Below are 16,155 nucleotides of genomic sequence, written 5' to 3'. Positions count from 1 at the left end.
AAGCATCTGACAAAATTCAACAATCATTCATAAAAACTCTCAGCAGACTAGGAATAGAAGCGATAAAGGGCATCTATATAAAACCTATTGGTAACACCATACATAATGATGAAAGATTGAACTGCATCCCCCTAAGATCAGTAAAAAGACAAAGATGCCTACTTGCATCACTTTTATTAGTCAGAGGTCTCTTATTATACTGGAGGTCCTGGACCTTTTAATACGACAAAAAGAAAGAAATAAAAGGCACAAACACTGAACAGGAAGAAGTAATCCTACTGTACTAAAAGATGACATAATGGCTCAGGTAGACTGTCCTATTAAATCTAAAATCCAACTTCTACAACAAATAAGCAAACTTAGCACATTTTCAAAATACAAGGTTAATATACAAAAATCAATAGTATTCTTAAACTCCAGCAACAAAAAACTGGAAAGTAAAACTTTAAATTACAATTCCATTTACAATGCCAAGACACGTAATATACTAGAAATAAATTTAACAAAAGACTGCCTTGAACTCTACACTTAACTCTACCAAAACTAAGTAAAGAAGACTAAATAAATGAAGTGGTAGACAATGTTCATGGATTGGAAGACTTATATTGTTAAGATGGCAATTCTCCAAATTGACCTACAGATCAACGCTAATTAACACAATCCTAACTAAAATTCCAGCAGGCTTTTTACAGAAATTGGTAAACTGATTCTAAACATTGTATCAAGATGAAAAGGGCCTCTACTGGCCAAAGCAATTTTTTAAAAAGTTGGAAAAGTTACCCTACCTGATTTTAAGAATTACTATAAAGTTATAGCGATCAAGATAGTTTGGAATTGCCAAAAAGATAAACCTATAAATCACTGCAACAGAATGGGAGTCAAGAAACAGACATATGTATATATGGACAACTGATTTTTTTAAAGAAGGTGCTAAGGCAATTCAATGGGGAAAGTAAAGTTTTCAATAAATGGCATTAGAATAATTGCTCATTGAGATGGAAAAAATAAACATATATAAAAATTAACTTGAAATGAATCATAGACCTAAATGTAAAAGCTAAAACTAAAATTCCTAGAAGAAAACATAGGAAAAAGTCTTTATAATTTGGGGACAGACAAAAGATTCTTAGAACAAAAAAGCATGAACTATGCTAAAAGAAAAAAAGGATAAGTTGGACTTCATCAAAATTAAAAAATTCTTCTCTTCCAAAGACACCATTAAGCACAGACTCCAAGAAAATATTCATAAAATGTATCTCTGACAAAGGAGTTGTATTCAGAGTTTATAAAGAACTCTCACAACTCAATAAGAAGATAAACAAAAACCACTTTAAAATCTGAAAAGAGACTTCATCAACTAAGATATTAGGATGGCCAACACACAAAGGAAAAGATGCTCAGCCTCCTTAGGCATCAGGGATAAGCAATTTGAGATAACATTACATACCCACCCTCTAGAGCATTAGAGAGGATACGGGGTAACTGAAGCTCTCCACCACAGCCAATGGGAATGTAAAACGGCACAGGCACTTTGTAAAACAGTCTTTGTTTTTAAGTTAAGTGTAGTTTACCATATGATCCAGCCATTCCATTCCTAAGTTATTTCCCCAAGAGAAATGAAAACTTATGTCCACTCCAAGACTTCTTCACTAATGTTCCCAAGCTAGAAGTAACCCAAATGTCCGTTAAGATGTGGATAAACACGTTGTGGTATATCCGCGGTATGGACTACTACTCAGAGATAGAAAGGAATGACCTCTTTATATGCACAAAAACATGGATGAATCTCAAAGTAATCATGCTGATGGAAAGAAGCATGACCCAAAAAGGTACTAACATATGATTCAATTTATATAAATTCTAAAAAATGCAAACTAATTTACAGTGACAGAAACTAGATTAGTGGTGGCTAGGGACTAGAGTAGAAGATGTGAATCACAAAGGGGGCACAAGGAAATTTTTGAAGGAATGGCAACGTTTGGTATTTTATATTCTGGTTTCATGGATATATCTATATGCCAAAATTCACCAAATTGCACACTTTAAGTATTTGCAGTTAATCATAAGTCAATTATACTTCAATAAGGTAGTTTTTTTTTTTAAAGGCTCTCAAATGTAGTTTTCCTTACAATTCATAAAAGAACATATTTCAAAAGGTCAGGATTCTTCTTTAGTCATTTAGGGAAAATAAATGTAGTATGAAACTAAAAGAAATTATTGATTAGATTTAATAACAAAGCACAGTTAATACTGGTCAGAAAAGAGTATGTGTGTGTGCGTGTGAAAACATACCATTTCCAAAAGAAGTAGCTCTTCTCTTTCTTTCTCTTGATCCAACAAATCTTTTTCATAAAATTTTTTCTGAAACTAAGTTTAAAGTTTAAAATGAAATTGTGAAACATTAATGATGAGTCTCTGCCAATTTTTAAATATTCCTTTCAACATAAGGTAAAGAGAGTGTACTCACAGCGTCCATGGACATTTCCATTCTGTCCAACTCTAACACAGTCTGCAAAGAAAATGTTTTAAATTATTCAACAGTAATTAAATTAAATCAACTAATGATTTCTCAGAAAGACTCCTCTTCCAGAGGGAGGATCAAAGAAGAGACTTCTCCGCTATGTGAAAGGCTTTCATATAACATGTGATTGATTTAAAAATTTTTTTTTCTCCATTGTAAGAATTAAGTAGAATTTCAATTACATTTTGAAGTTAATGAATAAAAAATCAAACAGAAAAAAAAAAAAAAAAGAAAGAAAGTCTCCAAAGTTCTTCCCAACTCTACGTTGTGTTTTTAATCAACCTCTATATATTAACACCAGGATCCACTTAAACTTTTAAGTTTTTCAACTTAAGAAAAGCAAGTGTAGGGCTTCCCTGGTGGCACAGTGGTTAAGAATCCACCTGCCAATGCAGGGGCCACAGGTTCGAGCCCTGGGCTGGGAAGATCCCACATGCCGCGGAGCAACTAAGCCCGTGCCCCACAACTACTGAGCCCGCGTCTTACAACTACAGAAGCCCGTGCACCTAGAGCCCGTGCTCCGCAACAAGAGAAGCCACCGCAATGAGAAGCCTGTGCACCGCAACAAAGAGTAGCCCCCACTCACCACAACTAGAGAAAGCCCGCGCACAGCAACGAAGACCCAACACAGCCAAAAATAAATTAATTAATTAATTAAAAAACAAAAAAAAAGAAAAGCAAGTGTAGAGGATTATTTTAAATACTAAACACATGCAATTTAGTTTCTAATAACTTCCTGTGCCACTTTTTTCTGAATCTTCAGAAATACAATATAATTTTTGAATTTTTAAAAAAATCTTTTAGCTAAATATATACAAAGCTAGGTATCATTGGGCTTAATAGCCTTAGTTCCTTGCCACAGAAACTTTTGATTATTATGACATTTTAACCAATAAAAAAAACTTTACTCTTAAAGCATTCTCTTAATTTAGTATTTGTCTTCCAGAATACATTGGTCTGCAATAAATTATTTCAATCAAACAATGGCCCATCTAATCCAGGGTTCTGTCTCTGATAGAGGACAGTACTTTTTTACAGGAGTAACTCTGATGGCCAGGATAAAGTACATTTATTCATATGCCCAAAGCTATCCATTGCAAACATAATATTTATTTGAAATTTTACTTTTATGCTGAAATTTATGAAAATGTTATAATTTATGGCATGAAATAGCCCCTTTAAATGAAATTACTTTTCATCTTAAAAAACTGACTAAACTATTTCATTTTTATCCCAAAGTTTTGAATAGCTTCCTGAGAGTTTCCCATACCAATACATCAGTTTGATAAACATTATACTGTAGAATTTTCATGGGACAGACTGACTTCCTCATGTGACATGTTCTTAAAATAAGGGCTGTATTCCAGAATAATCCATTGAAAGTTAATAATCTATCAATTTAATTATATCATTTTTGCCCCTATTTATGGGGTCAGCTTGAGTTACCTCTTCAGTTAATAAATTCTCTCAAAAAAGTAAGTAACTGTCTCATGTTTACTATTTTGAAAGTTAACTCCATTGCCTACACTTCTGTAATTAAATGGTAAAGACAGAAATATCTGGTAGAAACAAATGTTATGTGTATCTATGTTTTTAGATTTAGATGCATGTCCAGACTCTGGGTATTTCTGATTATTTCAGTTAATGAACGAAGAATTTACATTTCAGTAAAATAAAATTATACTAATTAATACTAAGTTATCAAATCACTTTATTAAAAAGTTCCTTATGCAACATCTGGCAATGATCTCTAGGGGGAAAAAAAAAAATCAAAGGACTCTTTTTTTTTTTTCCTCACCATCGACACCAAGTTACTTAAGACATTAATAAATTAACTTCTCTCACTACAAATAAATGCCCAAAAACTATGTGTCCTGAACTTCACATTCAGATTCATAAAAGTAATGATTTTTTTCTTGAATTTTATTTTATTTATTTTTTTATACAGCAGGTTCTTATTAGTCATCCATTTTATACACATCAGTGTATATACATGTCAATCCGAATCTCCCAATTCATCACCATAAAAGTAATGATTTTAATTTGACATAACCTTATAAAAATATTAGTTATATACTCAACCAAAAGGTTTTGAAGATTATAAAGTATTTTAAGGTTTGACTTCACTAACCCAAATGTTTACTGTGTTAGTGTTCCAATATTGCCAAACAATCCATATAAGATCACACGCTAAAACGAAACAAACAAAAACCAATAAGACACAATGTTACATAATTGAAAAGCAGTAGGGATCTATATTCAGCCCTGGCTCTGCCACTTACCAAGAAGATCTTAAGCAAACATTTGAACATTTCTAGGTCTAGAGCTTCTGCAAAGTCCAACAGATCACTGAAGGCCCTTCCAGCCCTTTCAGGGCTAAGTTTCTATCAAATGTGACTTTCCCAATTATACCAACCAAGTTTTCCCAATTCTAATCACTTATAAAGAGTCTGGTGAAAGAAGTACTCATTCTTTATTAGCTGAACAGTATTTACTGAGTACCTAAAATGTAAGCTCTCTCATAGAGCTTATATCACCAGTAATAAAAGATTAATGTCTCAGGGCCCTCTAGAAGGAACTTTCATATCCAGTTGGAGTACACATCAACCAAATCAGTTACTAATTCCTACTACTCTAGCAGTGATAGAAATATTTTAACATATTGCTATCCCACCAAGCTAAGATAGTGAGGCTGTGATGAACACAGCAAGAAAGGCAAATGTCGTGGCAAGAGGGACGCTTACTCTTTTCACAGTGGCCAGAACATCTTTATCTTTTTCTTGACAGAGGAGTTTTCTCACACACATTTCTAACTGTTGAAGTAGATGTTTATCTGCAGGGATCTTCAGGGTAGATTTCACTTTGGGCAACAAGTAGCAAAGTTTCATTCTGCAATAAATTGAAAGTATTAACTTGGGAGTGAATTTAATAAATAAGAATGACAGTCACATGAAACTGAAAGAAAACTCAAGCTTTGGCTAGCCTGACAGTTAATTTCTTATGCAACAAATGTCTACGGAGGGCCTATGATGAGTCAAGCGTTCATTATTCTGGGTGCTGAGATACCGCAGTGGATAAAACCAACAAAATTCTCTGCTGTCACAGAGCTTACGTTCTAGTACACGGGTAGGGAGAGAGGATAAACAAATACGTAAAATGTCTGTCAAATAGTGGTAAATGCTGCAGAGAAAAATAAAGCAGGGAAAGACGACGAAGGAGTACAAGGAGGGGGATTACAAGTTCAAAACAGGTGGTCAGAGAGGCTTTTAGTCAAGATTTCACTGAAAAGATGACATTTAAGCAAAGACTTAAAGTAAATTAGGGACTAAGCCTTGTGACTATCTAGAGAAAACCATTACAGTAAGAGCAAGTGCCCCGTCAGGGGAGCTTGCCTTAGAAGTTGCCCCAAATTAACAAATTGGCCAAAACTGGCAAACTGGCTAGCATGGCTAGAACAGAGCAAAAACGAAATTAGCTGGAGGCCTCAGAGTGGAAATAGGAGGCCAGTTCATCCGGGGCCTTGCAGGTCACAGTTTGGGGACTGGTTTTTATTTTGAGAGCAATGAGAAGCCATGGAGGGTTTTGCACAGCAGAGTGAAATGATGTGACTTAACGTTTGGAAAGCATCATCTGGCTACTGTATTGAGATTAGACTGTAGGTGGTCAAGGACAAAAGGGACACAGGGTGGCAGGGGGCTCTTTCAGTAATTCAGGCAAGAGATGATGGTGGCTAGAACCGGAGTGGCAGCAGTGAGGTGGTGGGAAGTGGTTTGATTCTGAATATATTTTACAAGCGGCAGGATGTGCGGAGGGCTTGGAAGTGGAGTGACAGAAAGGAAGTCACGGCTCTGACCTGAGCAAGTGGCAAGACGAAATGGTTATTTACTGAGACGGAGAAGACTGCAGAAGGAGCAAGTGCAGATGAGGAAGATGGGGATTAACTGGACAGATGAGTCTGACGAGCCTGTTAGGTAGTCGATGGAAATGCTAGTGGGCAGTTGGCTCAATGAGTCTTCTGTCCAGGGTGAATGTCCATGCTGGAGATTTGCAGTCAGGAATCTTCAGCACACAGATGATACATAAGCCATGAGACTGGAGAATCACCCAGGCAAGTAAGTGCAGTTTGAGAAGAAGAGATAAAAGGAGAGTATCTACAGCACCACCACAGTCTAAATGGGGCTGATAAAGAAGCAACAAGCAAACTGAAGAATTCCAGAGAGGTGAAAGGAAATCCAGGAAAGTATTAAAAAAACCAACCAACCAACCAAACAAACAAACAAAAAAACTTCCTAGGAAAAGATGGTGCAGGAAATGTTCTGCTTTGCTAAGCTAAAATTCTACTGCTTTGCCAGGGCTGGTTGTCTAACTTGGGGCTGCCGTCTTCATTCATTCATTCATTCATTCATTCATTCATCTAAGAGCTCTCCAGATACTATTTTTTTATTTCTATGCCAAACCTTGAGACAACTAAGTCCCATTCCTGGAGTTCCCAGGATACCTTCTTAGCTGAGCCTTCAGTTGAGGATTCTTATACAACAAAATCTGCTTTTTATTCAACCAAAAAGGCAAAAGAAGCTCCTCCTCTAGAATTTTCATCTCTGTGCATAGCAATAATAGTTCCAAACTTATTCAGCACTCACCACGGATACTGCGAAGCATGGTAATGCTTTCTCTAATTAAGGGGTCCCAATTACCCCAAAGAGAATTGTTTTCATTTCTGGCAGCTGAAGAGAAGGCTCCTTTGAATACCAATAGTCTTTTTCTAGCCTTGGTATTGTCTAGACTCAGTGAATTTAAATTTTAAACATTCACTTAAGGAAAAACAATCAACAGTCCACGCACACTTCACTCTTTATAACCCAAGGCAGATCTAGAAAACATACATTCAACAGAAGCTACAGAAGCCTTAGCAGTGATTTATCTCTGTGAGAATCCTGGGCCCAGGAGATTATAAAGATTTAGAGATTAGGGATCATACTTTTCAGGTAAACTAAATTCTTTATGTACACTACCTCAAGTATTTATTCCTCAGAACACCCCATGAATTAGGTACCAAGGAAATTGATGCACAGAGAGGTTTTGTAAGTTGCCCAGACACATAGCTGGTGTAGAGCTGGAAATCAGCTCGGGGAGTATGGCTCCAGAAACTCTCCTCCTCCCCTGCATGATCCCGCCACTCTCGCCTGTAATGGCTTTCATTCTACCTGCACATTTCTAAAAGTGTTGAGCAAAGGCTTTCGTATCCAAAAGCCAGTTAGTATACGGTGTTGCTGGACCCATTTGTTAAGCTGGCAGCTGCCCAAGCAGGAGAGTGAGAACCAAGACAAACTGCTATATGATCATCTCTTACTCAGAAAAACCACCAAAATTCATAGAGCAATATTCATCTTCATCTGGTTTTTGAATTAACAGGTTGCTTTCCCTTAGAGTCAATGCTATGCTATTAGTCACACTGACTCGAGTAGAGATGATTTCACTTCCTTTCAAATAATTTTTGGGAACTGCTTGATAAATGACAATTCAACACACTGGAAGCTATTTTTCTAGAATCACAACTTCAATTTGCAAAAGGTTAACAATGTGGTTGGAGCCCTTAGTTATTTACCAAGAGGTAAATTCTAAAGAATTATCAACGGGGTCTTTCAATTTACTTAAAATCACTTTAAATTTGCTTTAAATCTCAAGTCAAGGAAACCTCAGCTCTAGTTTATACAGCACAGGTAAGATGCACAAAATACTAGAGCCAATGCAGTGGTACTTTCTGTATTTTCTCACCCTAAAAATACAAAACAAAACCAATGTCTAGATGTGTTCCCCTTAAATAACGCTCACAACATTCTTAGGCTGAACTTTTCAACATCTTTTGACAATTCTTCTTGGTATATTTTCTCTCAACAGCCATGCTATCAGTCTATGCTTATTGCCTGGCCAAGTCTTCCTGTTAAAAAGTATTAAATGGTTGCATGTTGTCTACAATGCATATCAGTTATTTATAAAAGATACAAATATGTCACACAGCATGAAACTAGCATGAAGCATGGCTGGCATGTGAAAGCTCAGCAGGGAGGTCTGGAGTTCTGTTCAGGAAGTCTTGGCCAACTGACTCTGTGTCTCCTACAGATCTGAGTTCCTCAAATTCAGAACAGAGGCATAGAGCACAAATACGAAATCTAATGGCTGAGGGTTTAAAATTCTCTTCAACTCATTATGCAATATACAAATAACTCAAACAGTATGCATGTGTGCTTAATGCCACTGAATTGTACAAAATAGTTAAAATGGTAAATTTTATGTTATGTATGTTTTACCACAATTTTTAAAACAAATTAATATGCTTATTTGGGGAGGAAAAAAAGGCAAAATACGTTTATTCTTTTTTTCAGTTTCCAAGCAAGCCATTTTCAGGCCTGTTTCATTTAACTTCACAGTTATTTAATCAACTCCAATTACCATTTACTGGATTTTGAAAATGTGAGACAGCTAAAAGACTTGGAAACAGCCTTACTTCTCCGAATAAATGGGCCTGTAAAAATGGACAGATCTTCTCCAAGCCAACTTTCAACTATTTTTTCCTTTAGTCTTAGAAGATATAGATAAATTAATCACATCTACTCAATCTTCTCTTGATGCCAATGTGTGTATCCAAGTGGCTGGAGAAGCCTGCCAGTCTGGCTGTGACTACTGCTGTCAACCCAATAAACTAAAGACCTGAGACAGTGTTAAAAGATCACGCTTCCAGGTCCTACTGAGGCCCAATTAAGTCTACCAAGAATTTCAAAACAAGCATAAATTCTTCACTTGATTATTTTTAACTGACTAAGAAAATGCTTTTGCATATATTCATTACAGTAGATACATAAAAAATACAATTTTTTCAAATATTTTCTTGGATTGGTACCATACCTCACATTTGCTACTGGATCATGTGTCAGTTCAATAGCAGGTAGAAAGAAATATTTACAGAAAAATGATTTGGAAAAGATCTCTATAATAAATTCACAGGTATCCAAAAATCGGAGTCTATTCCAATAACTTTTTCCTTGGCCCAGTTCTAGAAACAACAATAAAAAATTATAAGTTTAATTTTTCCTACATAAAATTTCATGTGAAAAAATCACTAAGTCCATGACAATCTTTTTTATATCCACAATTTGTTTAGCAAAAACAAGAGATAAGGGGGAAAAAAAAATATTATATACCCCCAAATTAATAGCACCTGAAAAAACAGAAAAAATGTATTAAACATTGCATTCAGTTCCATGAGCATTTATTAAATATTGAATGAACATATCTACTATTTTTTGATTACCCACCATGTGCTAAGTACTTTATACATATTATCTCATTAAATCCTGAAAGTCAATCCAATGGGATGAGAATAAATTTATTCCTCCTAAAAGGTAAGGATACTGAGATTCAGAGAGGTTAAAGCCACAGAGCTGGAAAGTACAGAGCTAGAATTCAGATGCAGGTCTGTATAACTTCAAAATCTTTGACCAATGAAATTAACTGTTTTCTTCCTCTCGTTTCCTTAAAAATGCTTTGAAGTAAAATCATATGTAAACACGATATCACTGAAAATAATTCAGGTCAATGTTGAAAGGATAATTTCCTCTCCCTTATTACAGAAATGTTCAAAAGCAAAATTCTTAATATTTAAAACCAAATAGAGGGCTTCCCTGGTGGCGCAGTGGTTGAGAATCTGCCTGCCAATGCAGGAGACACGGGTTCGAGCCCTGGTCTGGGAAGATCTCACATGCCGCGGAGCAACTAGGCCCGTGAGCCACAATTACTGAGCCTGCGCGTCTGGAGCCTGTGCTCCGCAACAAGAGAGGCCGCGATAATGAGAGGCCCGTGCACCGCGATGAAGAGTGGCCCCCACTTGCCGCAACTAGAGGAAGCCCTCGCACAGAAACGAAGACCCAACACAGCCATAAATAAATAAATAAATAAATTAATTAATTAATTAAAAAAAAAACCCCAAATATAATCTCCATTCAAAATAAAACATTCTAAAGGTCAGGTCCTACCACTAAAAAAAATGAAAACTGTATTAAAATACAGTAAAAAAGGAAGATTAAAGTATATTGAGCATTATTTTTTCTTAAATGTAATTTTATGTACTCTCATTTTTTGAAAAGTGGTGATCCATACTTAAAATGGTAAACTCCAATAACCAGAAAAATTCCATTACCTGCCTATGCTGGATAACAGAGTTTAATTAAAGCATTAAGACACTACAGTCAAAGCAAGTACACAATAATTAACAAATTCACTAAGTATATATAGGTGTGCACCACTACTTCTAGAATTAACACTTTAACAAAAGGTTTTTGTCTTGATTTTAGCCCATAGCAAATTAAATTTGCATTTGTTAATTGACAATTTTTTAAGACACTATAAACCACCTCGGCTTACCAGATTCACATTCATGTGTACTATCAAGTCTATTCAAGGGAACAAAACTCACATTCTGTAATATTTAAAATAGGAACATAAAACAAATTATTAGATTCAAGGATAGCCTACTTATATCTTAGTTCCAAATTGTATTAATCAGGATAGAAACTGGGCTTTCAACAATAAGTATACATATTTTAATTTCTCAAGTGCAGAAATTCACAAAAGGCAGCCTAGAGTAGTCATCACTCTCATTCATCACAAATCTGATCCTGTCAAAGATTTCTAAAACAAGCCAAAAACATTAGCCTACAAAACTCAAATGCAAATATATACCAACATTGGCCTAATTATTCATGGCAAAATGATAACATAAGTCAGATCTCACTAAGGCCAACCAGTTTGTTTACTTTCTATTTTTCAAAATGAGAGACAATGATTACTTACGTTCAATTAATTTTTGAATGACCTCGTGTCTCTGTTCTTGTTTACGATTATAACGTAGAAAAATGCATAGAGTTCGTGAAGCGGCCTTTTGGACAGGTAAGACATTCTTAAAGAAATAAGGAAGACAATTAAACCAGTCTAATAGTATATACTCTGAATAATTTGGCCCCACAAATCTATTTTAAGTTATTGACTAAAAGTAAAAGCAGTATTGCCTACCTCTCAAATCACTGTGGAAGTGTCTTCATAATTTAATGTTACCATCACTCAGGCAAATCAACTAATCTACTATCACACTACAAAGTTAACGCAATTTGGCAGTCATTTCCAAATCATCCAGATTTGATTTATATTTGATTCTCATTTCCTTGCCACTTCATCTTAAGTGATATTCTCCCCAAATTATATCTCAACCACCTCTGGACCTTGTCACTCCTTTATTCAACAAACATTTGTTAGAACATACCCTGTGTCAGGTATCTCACCAAAGATGTGTAACTTCTAAAATATAAACTCAGAGATCCCATGACCAGGTATATGTCAGATCCCTCTGGCTTAGTTCTGCCTCTTTCACCTCAATGCCATTCTTTGAGGTCCCCGGTCCATGACACAGATAAAGCTGAGAATCCAAGGGACACCATACCAATTACTCTTACCAGTGTTTTAAACTCCTTTGTCCTTTGAATTTCTGTCACACCACTGGGCAGAACCTTAATTCTAAATGAATTCAACCATTCATCTTTACTGGATTTGGGTTCAAACGATGTATTAGAGAAAAATCTCTCAATCAGATATACTGTATCCAGTATAAATTCATGTTCACCATCTTGACTTACATATAAATATTATAACATTCAATTCTTGACAATTCAGACTATTATACTAGGATCCTTGAAATTCAAGTAGGAAAAACTATACATTGCTCAGAGAGTACTGCCTGCTACCTCCTCTCATATTTTATACAAGTTATTTCCATTCTATTGAGTACCATTTCATGTGGTGCTTTTAATTGAATATAAAAAAAGAATATTCACTATGAGTTAGAACAGAAAATTTAAGAAATGTACATAAACAGAAATATCAGTGGAATTACGGAAAATGAATTTTAGATAAATGAACTAAATAAAAGGATGTTACTCTTTTCTTTCATTTCATGTATACTAATAGAATTTCAAATGCATAAACACTAGTCATCTGAAATAAAAATAGTTTAAAATACGTATATTTTATACCTCACAGTATAAGGTAATGTCTTTTGGGCCAGAAATCAAAGATAAAGGTAATTATATCAAAACAAGTAAAAGCCAGTTTAAAGAAGTTGTGACCACTTAAGCATGCGAATAATGACTGCAATTGATTAAAACATTATTTAATATAAAATGATGAGTCTAAAAGAAAGAGACAAAACCAAAAACAAAATTCATTCATCATCATTGGAAGTGGCTACTGCACCACTTCAGAGTTTTCCTAACTCTGAAAATTGATAATTAGAGGGAAAGAAATAAGAATTCACCCTCTCTTTACATTAGGAAATATATTTTAGGGTAAATAAATTACCCAAGTAGATGTAAAAAAAAAAGGCATTTCTCCTGAGAAGAATGCCATCAACAATGTAGAAGAAAAGACAGAATTTAAAAATCATTTTTCTGCAAGTTCTAATGAAATAACTGATCAGGCAAGGATCATCAATGGATGCTAAAGCTAATGGGTAAAAGCTTGGTGGGAAACCAAGCGAGTGAGAAGTATTGCGAGTGTTGAAGTGTCAGCTTCAGATTGTGACGCAGATCACAAGGGAGAAAACACAATTTTGCAGTAGACTAACAGAGCCGTCCCCATCTGCACAACCACTCCTAGCTCACTTACGGAGGGACAGCCGTCCAGACACAATGCAACATAAAACACACAGCAGCATTTATGAAGTATTCTTGCCAAAAACGTTTAACCTAAGACTTGGCAAGCCCTTGCCAAACCTCCAGTTTAGAAGAAATATGGAGAAGAGATAAACAAGTTAATCCATGAAGACATTCTACAGAACAACTGACTAAGTCTCTTCCTCAATTCAATGTCATGAAAAAGTGGGGAAGGGCGAAGAGGGAATCTGTTCTGGATTAAAAGGGAACTAAGAGATGTAACCACCTAAGGCAATGTATAGGTCTTAGTTGGATCCTATATGGAATACAACAACTGTCACACATATTTGGGGCATAATTGGTAAATTTTAATATGAACTTTAAATGATATTAAAGATAATTGTTCATTTTGTCAAATGTAATAATTGTATCATGATTATATAGGGCAATGTCCTTTTTTAGAGATGAATACTGAAATGTTTAGAGATAAAAATATAATGATATCTATACTTTAAATTTTTCAGCACAATGAAATAGAAAAGGCCAATATGTCAGAATGTTAACAACTGTTAAATCTAGGTGATGGGTGAGTGAGGGTTCATTATAGTATTTTCTCTGCCTTTCTGCGTTTTAAATTTTTTTCATAACAAAGGCAGGAAAAAAAGTTAGTTTCTGTCATTCCTCTACTCAAAACCTTCCAAAGCCTTCCCCTGTATCACAGAATACAATCTACGCTCTACATCATGGTCTTCAAGCACCTGTGTGTTGTGGGCCCAGCGACCTCTCCAGCCTCATCTCTCGCTAACGACCGCCACACGGGCTTCCTTGCTGCTCCTCACACAACCAAGCACACCCCGTATCACACCTTTGCATCCACTCTTCCCTTTGCGGGGACCACCTGTCCTTCAGACCTCCACATGGTCACTCCCTTACTTGGTCCAAGTCTCTGCACAAAGCATATTTGATCAGAGAGGGCTTTTTCCTGACCACTATATTCACAATACCATCCTACGACCCTCCATCACTTTCTTCCCCTCTACCCTGGTTTTTAGTTCCTCCTTGTACTTTTCATCCCTGGTGTATGATGTATGTATTATATGTGTTTGTTTTCTGTCTCTAATAGAATTTAAAGTTCTATGAGAACAGGTCCTTTGTCTTTTCATTCACTACTGTGTTCCTAGCATCCAGAATAGTACTCAGCACATAGTAAGTGCTCAATAAATTTTGTTAAATGAATGAATATTACAACCATTAGATACGGAACTAAAAATATAATCTTTTCTCCAGAGAATATTGAAACAGAATATAAGTGTCTTTTTAGATCATGGAAAATGTGCTATAGTGAATCACGTATTTCCTTTTAAGTGTGGAATTACCTCCTTGTAAAAGAAAACATAAAGCAGATCCCTTAGGCTTGAAAGTATTTTGTTCACACTATGTTGTAAATCATTTCTCTTTCCTGATAAGGGAAAGTACAAATATGGAATAATTATGTATTCTTAGCTTTCTAAACACAAAGACACCTACTAAGTAATCAGGTTGAGACAATTAAGATCAAGACCACCTGTTAATATATTTATTTTATTTTACTGTTTATCACTTCCCACATGACCACCATGTAAGAATGCAAGGCCCTTTAGAGCAGGATTCTGTCTTATTCACTCCTATATCCCCAGCTCTTACAACAGTGCCTGACACACAGCAGAGACTCAAATAACTAACTGTTGAATACAGTAATTAATAAATTCTGCTTGATTTCATGTGAAATTTTCTATGTGGTGCATTCATGCATTATCCTCTGAGAAGGAAGTTATTTTTGTCAATATCACTTTTTAAGATTATTACATCTATAAAATAACCTTCAACCCCTACATTTTGCTTTGGTACATGAAACAAACTTCATGTAGAGATGTTAGGTCATAAGATATATGCCTTTTTTCTTTTTTTTTAGTTAAGTTGTAAATGACACCAATAATGTCATTTTTTTCCTCTTTGAAGCTAAACCTGATTTTGGGTTTTTGAGATGGCTACTAGATTTCGTTATCTCACTTTTTTTGAGAACAATAGGAATTCAAAGTACTTTTTTAATAGTTTCTAAAACATATACATTATGTAGAACTTTTTTATACTTCAAAAAATGGTAGTAGGATGTCATATTCAATGTACAGTGAACTGAGGGTTAAACAATCCTCTCTGGAAATTTTAAGGAAAAAGGTAGACAACTTACTCTATGCGGAAATTTGAGTACAAGTCTTTTTTTTTCCCCCTACTTTGACTCTAATTTTGAGGTTATCCATAGTAGGGCATCCGTGTTTTTTGTATACATTTTATTTGTAACAAGTCACTGCTCAGGTACTATAAAAGAAAAAGAAACCAAACTAGTATTAAGGGGCTTACGGGATACCCTTAAGGCAACAGGGCACAGCTGAGGCCATGAGACATGAAAGGTGTACATGAGAGCAAAAGGCACTTTGCAGTTGAGATCACTGACTCCTGCCAACCTCTCCCTTGAGAAGAACGGTATCAAGCTTGCAGTGCATGTGTTTACACTCTCCCTGTGCATCCCTCTCTCCAGCTAGGCAGAAGCTGATGAAAAGGAAAACCGGTGGGGAAGCAAAGGTAACACCCCTCCAGGCAGAAGGGCATGAACTGAGTCTGTCGTTCTATTTCAAGAATGTGGAGAATTTGGTTAATTCCAAAACAGGAGCAAGTTCAAGAGAAAATCAGATAACAGGTATTGGGCTCACATTTGTCATCATGATTGTTAACATTCTTTGCAAGAAACGATAATAAATCTGATCACTTGATATGATGTGCGGCAGACAGGCGTATTTCTGGAGCAGCTTCTCGTGAGTTCTCCACTTTAAAGAGGCTGCAGCTCGCTGCTCAGCAGCTGTGAGAGCTGGAATCAAGTCAGGGAGAGATGATAACTAAAGA

At 35.6% G+C, this 16,155-nt stretch overlaps 1 protein-coding gene across 1 annotated transcript in view; it reads right to left on the bottom strand.

Annotated features, from left to right (window-relative positions):
- PPP4R4 (protein phosphatase 4 regulatory subunit 4) overlaps positions 1 to 16,155 on the bottom strand; it is a 122,582-nt gene that overhangs the window by 17,147 nt on the left and 89,280 nt on the right. The window contains exons 14-19 of the mRNA XM_061182841.1: positions 15,966 to 16,148; positions 11,369 to 11,474; positions 9,425 to 9,572; positions 5,266 to 5,410; positions 2,468 to 2,509; positions 2,293 to 2,367 (exon numbers count right to left, since the gene is read on the bottom strand). Of these exons, the coding sequence (XP_061038824.1) occupies positions 2,293 to 2,367; positions 2,468 to 2,509; positions 5,266 to 5,410; positions 9,425 to 9,572; positions 11,369 to 11,474; positions 15,966 to 16,148 (699 nt within the window). The remainder of the gene's footprint in view (positions 1 to 2,292; positions 2,368 to 2,467; positions 2,510 to 5,265; positions 5,411 to 9,424; positions 9,573 to 11,368; positions 11,475 to 15,965; positions 16,149 to 16,155) is intronic.

This window comes from Eubalaena glacialis, chromosome 2 (assembly GCF_028564815.1).
Source record: "Eubalaena glacialis isolate mEubGla1 chromosome 2, mEubGla1.1.hap2.+ XY, whole genome shotgun sequence".
In the NCBI taxonomy this organism is placed as follows: domain Eukaryota; kingdom Metazoa; phylum Chordata; class Mammalia; order Artiodactyla; family Balaenidae; genus Eubalaena; species Eubalaena glacialis.
Note: the sequence above shows the minus strand (reverse complement) of the source record. Positions and strands in the feature narration are given on the sequence as shown.